The 7,246-nt window shown below is 39.3% G+C and overlaps 1 protein-coding gene across 1 annotated transcript; it reads right to left on the bottom strand.

Annotated features, from left to right (window-relative positions):
- Positions 1-281: 281 nt before the first annotated feature.
- LOC145415927 (uncharacterized) lies at positions 282-5,745 on the bottom strand. The gene is made up of 5 exons (XM_080285034.1): positions 5,682-5,745; positions 4,294-4,449; positions 3,165-3,356; positions 1,132-1,241; positions 282-498 (listed from the first exon to the last, which is right to left on the bottom strand). The coding sequence occupies exons 2-5, from the start codon at positions 4,409-4,411 to the stop codon at positions 445-447; spliced, it is 474 nt and encodes a 157-aa protein (XP_080141160.1). The 5' UTR covers positions 4,412-4,449; positions 5,682-5,745; the 3' UTR covers positions 282-444.
- Positions 5,746-7,246: the final 1,501 nt, after the last annotated feature.

Consider the following 7,246-nt stretch of genomic DNA (forward strand, 5'->3'; position numbering starts at 1 on the left):
TTCCCAGTGTGGTTGCACCTGAATAGTATAGTTCCTTTGATGACTGGAATGCACAGGCTTCAGCACCAAGACAAAGCAGTGTTTCCTTGAAGAACTACCAGTAAGGGTTATGTTGAAAAGGGAATTATATATATTTATACCATACCTTTCCTTATAGTTCTAGTGAAAATGAATTTATGTGATACATTTTATCACTTAAATTATCATTATTCAGAATTGGGTAAATAATATAAATGATCTGTATGTTAGGTAATAAAAGTAATGTAAGATGCTGCTTTGGATTTATTCACTTACACACTCGTGCGCGCGCGAACACACTGACACACACACACACACACACACACACACACACACACACACACACACACACACACACACACACAGAATGGAGATCGGTCCTGGTTCCGGTTCACGTTGGTTCAAGTCGGTTCAGCGGGTTCCATGTTATCCAAGAATTCCAAAAATTATTCTAAGCAAGCAGAGGATGAAGTCGGTGAGCTGTGGGGGAGACAGAGAAACAGAGTGAGTTATAGGAGTTATGGATCTTTTTTTTTTTTCAGAGAGAGAGAGAGAGAGAGAGAGAGAGAGGTTCCAGGGGTTATTGATCTTTTTTTGATGATAGAGAGAGAGAGAAGTTATAGTTCTTTTGGATCTTTTTTTGAGATTAGAAAGATATATGTTATTGGGGTTATGGATATTTTTTTTAGGTTATATATATATATATATATATATATATATATATATATATATATATATATATATATATATATATATATATATATATATATATATATAAAGAGACAGACAGACAGACAGACAGACAGAGACAGAGAGAAAGAGAGAGAGGTTACAGGCAATATGCATGTTTTTTTTTTTTCCGGCGAAAGATAAATTATAGATGTTATGGATTTTTTTTTTTTAACAGTTACGATGTAACACAGAGTAAAATTTCAACAAAAGAGTAATAATGATCGTGACAGTATGCTTCGTATGTTAATACATATTTTTATTACCATAAAATAAAAAAATATCAGATAATTCTCTCTCTCTCTCTCTCTCTCTCTCTCTCTCTCTCTCTCTCTCTCTCTCTCTCTCTCCATCATTTTTTCTATATCTATCTGTCGTACTCACAAAGCCTAGTATCTGCAGCTTCGACAGCAGACACGCGATGACATCCGAGAGGGTATCAAGGCCGAAGATTTGTATCAAGACATCCAAGTTCACCTCAGGTGATGTGTCGACTGTAATAGAGGAAGGGGAGAGGGTCGATTAGGTCAAGTGATTAGAGAAGCTGCCTGACGTTTGAAAGGACATAGGCAATCCAGGTCAGGGCAGGGTAATGAAGAGGAATGCAAGACAAGGTAATGAAGAGGACGGCATAGAAGGGAAGAATCATTTAGAAGAAGGCATGGCAGGGCAAGGCAGGTGAGCCGTTTGGAGGAATGTTGGATGGGGGTGTGACTGAGAGAGAATTAATCTTTCTCACTCTAGTTGTTTAGGAATCAATGTAATATCTTCGCCATCGACAGTATTATCGTCTTATACTTATTTGAAATCAACAACCCAGAAATAAAAACAAATCAACTAGAAGATTAAAAATATTTACCGCACCACAAATAAAAACAAATTTGCCTGTAGCTTAAACATTTTCGCCACACTGAACTACTTGATGAATCAAGTTTGGCAGAAGAAACTGAAAATTAGTCTTCATATTAAAGGGAAGTAGCTTAGCGAATACAAGAAAAGCCGAGATGACGACATCTAACAAGTAGATGGAGAAGAATGCTATGAAGCATGATCGCGAAAGAATAGGAGGAAATATAGTGTTTTAGGAATTTAACAATGATCAATGCAGCAGACTGAGCTAAGGGATCTGAAGTATGTCGCAGGTTTGGAGAAGGCATATTAGGGCACTGTGAAGCATGGGGAAGAAGGGGTCAGGGTAGGAAAGCAAAGTGACCCTGAAGGTCCTGTATTCATGCAAGCAGTGATCATTGAATACTAGGGACCGAAAAAGGGTAGAAGTGCTGGTGATGAAGTGTTCCAGGTCTGTATGTGGAATTACATGACTTAGCAGAGTGAAAGAGGACATTGAAAGAGCTTGAAAGACCAGGGACGTGTTAAAGTAGACGTAGTGCAATGGAATGGGCAGATCAGGCTAAGTTATGGTATAGCCAGTAGAGAGAAGGTGTGGTGGGAGATTGATGACAGTATACAGATTAGAAGTGGAGTTAATGAGGGAAATAATGAGATCTAGGCGAATGAAGGAAGGATAGTGATAAAAAAGTTTTATAACTGGAGGTGTGACAATCCAGGAGTGTGGGAAGCGTGTTTGGTATCAAGCAAATGGAAATAAAGTGGCTCCTGGGAAAACCACTCTGCCAGTCTTCTGTCAGAGGAAGAAGTGAAGCAGCTGGGGTAAATCGTGAATAAGAGGAGGATGAGTGTGTAGCAGTTTTAAGATAGTTTGAAAGAGAGACCATTTAATTAGACTGCTGAGGAAAAGAATGAGAGTGACTGAGGTTGCTTTCTCTTGCTTTCCGGCACCACCAACCTGGAATGAGTAACATGTGGTGAGAATAGAATAAAGTCATAGTACTGGCACCAAAATAATATAAAACAGTAAAACAGAATCACAAAAAATAAAGGTATGGTATTGGCGCCAGAGTAAAACAAAAGTCTTTAAATCGACGATATGAGATTCAGAGAAAAACAGAATAGCATAACATAATGCTCGGGTATGAGAGCCAGAGTGTAATAGAATCACATAGCATTAAGTTAGGGTATGAGATCCAGTGTAAAACAGAATCACACAATATAAAACTAAGGTATGGGAGCCAGATTAATCACATAACATAAAGAATGGGCATGAGAGCCAGATTAAAACAATCACTTAACATAAAGCTGTGGTATGAGAGACAGGGTAAAACAGAGTAAGAAAATCAACGTAACACAGAGTGACTATATCAAAATGAGCAAAAACAGGAACAATATGAAAATAAGCGGAAGACAGAGTGACAGTGTGAAAATCAGCTTAAAACAGTGACAATATGAAAATCACCTTAAAATGAGTGACATTATGCAAATCAGGATGAAAGAGTGACATTGTGAAAATCAGTGTAAAACGTGTAACAGTATAAAAATCAGCGTGAGAGTGACATTACCGGTAATGTTAGCGAGAAGGTCCAAGTTCACCTCAAGTTCCAACTCTGCGACGCACTCTGTCAAAATTTCCTTTATTGTTGTCAGCAGGGCTTCGGTGAGGCCTCCGCAGAGTATATCAAGTTCCAGGACGCAGCCCAACAAGTTGATCTCGCACGCGGGTAACAGGAGCGGCCCCTGACATGTTACGTCGACTGTAGAGGGTTCGGAGAATGGGGTTATTAGAGGCGGGGAGAAAAGAGAGAGGCAGGGAAGGCATCTGAAAAAGGGAAGAGAGAAGAGGGAGACAGGGGAGGAAACAGGAAGGACGGTGAAAAAGGGAGAGGAGTTGGTAGGCAGTTGGAGGTAATGAATTCTCTCCTTCACATACTGGTATGGCTTTGGCTGTGGAGGGTTACGGAGAATGTTAGTAGAGTTGCAGGTGTAGGACGAGGCAAAGGCAGAACGGAAAAGACTGAGATAAACTGAAACGAACGAGGAGGAAGAGAGAGAGGAAGAAAGGCTTATCCTAATATGCTGATTGGCTGTGTGAATTTTTTACACTTTTGAGAATAAGATTACAAATCTAAGTCTATTATCTGATCGAAGTTTTGGTAGATTCGACCCATTCATTAGTAGTAAAAATAATGCAAATAAAGCAACTTCTTTATAGTAAGCCTGTGACAGTAGGAGAAAGAACCTGAGTAAGAAAGTCCTGGAAACTTCTTTCACCAATCTCCATAAGTGGGTATTGAGTAAATGAGTGAGTCAGATGGAACATCCTTTGAGTATGAGTGAACCTGCATGAGATGAAGCGAGTGCGAGTGTCTGTGGGAGTCAGTTAAGACTGAAGGAGTGAGAGTATATAGTAGAAACGTTCTTTCAGCTGCGTTAGGTTTATTATCTGTTTGAATATGTGTAAGTGAATCAGTAAATACAATAAATACTGCTGAATGGATGTGTGTGTGTGTGTGTGTGTGTGTGTGTGTGTGTGTGTGTGTGTGTGTGTGTGTGTGTGTGTGTGTGTTTTATATATGATACCTTCTCATACCAGGGAGTATGCCAATGAATGTGAGACTGAATATGCATGTTAGAAGGAGGACCAGCAAATGAGAGTGACATTCAGACGACAACCAAAACACAACCACTAACCAAGCGGAGGAACAACAACGTCAAGGAAGACGTTGGACCCGGTGCAGGGCAGAAGCTGTGCCAGACTTCCTCCGGCCAGAAGACCCATGACGAAGAGGCTGAGAAGGGCCATCCGCATGGTGGTGGTTGTGGTGGTGGTGGTGGTGGTGGTGGTGCCTGTAGGGGAGAGGGAGAGAGTGACTGTGGGAGTGGGGTAGGTAGGTGACGGGAGGTAGCGTGGAGAGTGAGTGGGAAATTACTGAAAGCAAATAAGGGGAGGGAGAGTGAAGGATGTGTCAGGAGTGAGGTGGGAAGTGGTAGGTGGGGGGAGAGTGGGCGATGAGTGGAGAGTGTGGGTGTGTGGGAGTGAGAAAGGAATGTAAAAGGAGGTAAAATGTGAGATGAGTGAGGAATGTCTCTGAGAGTAGAGAAGGAATGTAAAGGGGGTGGGGTTGGGAAGAGCGGGGCATGAGTGAGGAATGAGTGTGGAATTGGCAAGGCAGGTAATTGGACGGAGAGTGAAGGATAAGTGGGCAGCGAATGGGGAAGTGGTAAGGCAGGTATGGGAAGGGAGGTGAGGGATGAGTGGGCAGTGAGTGTTGGAATGGAGACGGAAACTGAGGGAAGCGTGAGCGAGGAGTGAAGAATTGGTAAAGTTACCTGTTTATATTCCTTTTAACCTTAATTTGTCCCTGATTTACATCTTTTTGCAGCTTATTTCATGCAGCTCAGTGGTAGAATAGGACAAAGCTACGTCGTTACATCCTTTCTTTGACTATCTTCCTATTCTAGTGTTAACCCGTTATTGCAAATCAGAATTCACGATGGAGACATGACAATTTTAGGCCAAGTTGGAGAGAAATCAATGCCAAGAGAACCAAGGATCAAACAACTTCCGGTATATTTTTTAAATTCCTTCGATAATGCTATTTCCCTGCTAAAAGATAGTCAGAGGAAAAAAAAAGCCAGTTTATACAAGAAATGAAATCCTCTTAGCTTTAATTCATCAGGCGAATTTTTCTATATATTACTAAGAGGGAATATTGTAATAAAATTATGGCTATAGATGCTTAGTGAGTTACTGGCAAAGTCTCACCGAGATTTTATGCTGCATATGTACACAATAATAGTAACTTATTTTGCTCTAGGATGTGAAAGCTGTCGGTTTTCTCTGAGTTAATCAAGGATTTTAGCCAATTCTGTAGCAGAGTTTCTCCCATAAGTAAAGAGTATCAGATGATTTTACCGCGTATTTAACAGAAAAGACTTAGTAGTAGTGAAAGGGTAACCAGTCGTAAAAGAGATTTTTACATTGTTTCACCACAAGAAGTGCCCAGAGGTGAAGAAATGTTAAGTGGTAGCACGTATAAAATGGGTTGCATCTGAATTAACTTTATGAATGAGGTTACCTGATTCTTCGCTGTGGAAGAGAAGGTGAGTGGAGTGAAGAGGAGAGGTGTGGATTCCGTCTTTTATAGGGAGATCAGACCGAGGAGAATGTAAGGGGAGATGGAAGGGGGAATGTGCAGAAGTAAAGGTGAGGTAGTGGGGGGAGGATGGGGGAAGAAGGAAAGAGAGAAGAGGAAAGTGGGGACGGAGAAGGGAGGGAGTGAGTTAAGGGGGTGCGGTGAGAGAGAGGAGGAGGGAGGGATAGGGGGAGTATAGCATGCAAGGACCTTGAGAGAGGAAGGGAGATAATTAGGGAGAGTGAGAAGAGGCGGGATGGAGGGAAGTAGGAAAGACGGTGAGAGACTGGAGGGGAAGGTGGGTAGTGGAAGGAGAGAGAGAGAGAGAGATAAGGTTGATGAAACTACATGGTAGGACATAATACTCTCAGAAAGATATTTTTCTTATTTTGTTAGAGGTATCTCAAGACGATTTTATATCCCTTAGGAGATACATGGATCAGATCTTGCATTCATTAACCTCTGTACTGGCAGATTTCCCAGCTAAAGTAGAAAAATAAAGACTGTTATGAGGAAAAATATAATAAAATACCTCGTCTAACCTAATCCATCCATCAGTACTTCCACCCTAATATTTTCGCCATTTATTGTACGCCTGTAAGTGTGATAGGAGTGTGAGTTCACAGTATGTAATAAGGTAATAAATATAGTTAATCAGAATCGTATAATTACAACGGCGACAGATGGTTTCATTACACAGGTGACAGGTGGTTTCACTTTGAATGTTGCTTATAGTTTTTTTTTTTTTTTTTTTTTTTTCCGAATATTTCTAAATTGTTTTCCTTGTATTTGGCATAAAGTTTTATCTTCATGTTGTACTGATTAAAATACTGGCCATGTATAACTAAGTGGGATTACTGTAAATTTGTTTATAGGTTTATTGTTTCAAAATGTAAAGAGGGAAGGATGTAAAGACGACTTTTTGATACTTGATGAATAGGAGAGAGACTCCGTGAAGGACCAGTACCCTGAGGAACACCACACCTGAGTGCTTTAGAAGATTTGTGACACTCGACTACAGTTGTCTTCGTTAATATTAGTAGTAGTAGTAGTAGTAGTAGTATCATAATAATAATAATGATAATAATAATAATAAAAATAATAATAATAATAATAATAATAATAATAATAATAATAATAATGATAATAATAATAATAATAATAATAATAATAATAATTATTATTATTATTATTATTATTATTATTACTACTACTTCTACTACTACTATGATACGGAGATGGAGATGATGACGTGCATTATTATTTTTTGTTTTATGTTATCATCATTGTTATTATTATTTTTATTAATATTATTATTGTTATTATTATTATTATTATTATTATTATTATTATCATTTATTACTTAGAGTCTTCTGATCAGTAGCAACTCCACCAACCTGTGACCTTTATTCGCTCCTCCTCCTCCTCCCACACACATGAACTCGCTCTTATCATTTAGTTTTTCATCTATACCTCACTTTTTCTAAGATATACTCTTGTTACTAATA

Source organism: Coenobita brevimanus, chromosome 104 (assembly GCF_032717465.1).
Source record: "Coenobita brevimanus isolate Jiangsu-jjx chromosome 104, ASM3271746v2, whole genome shotgun sequence".
Lineage (NCBI taxonomy): Eukaryota > Metazoa > Arthropoda > Malacostraca > Decapoda > Coenobitidae > Coenobita > Coenobita brevimanus.

Coding starts and splice junctions, on each gene's coding strand:
- LOC145415927 (XM_080285034.1), bottom strand. CDS start 4,411: ATGCGGATGGCCCTTCTCAGCCTCTTCGTCATGGGTCTTCTGGCCGGA. Junction 3,357..4,293: donor CGTTGTTGTTCCTCCGCTTG/GTTAGTGGTTGT, acceptor AACCCTCTACAG/TCGACGTAACATGTCAGGGG. Junction 1,242..3,164: donor CCTTCTCGCTAACATTACCG/GTAATGTCACTC, acceptor CCTCTATTACAG/TCGACACATCACCTGAGGTG.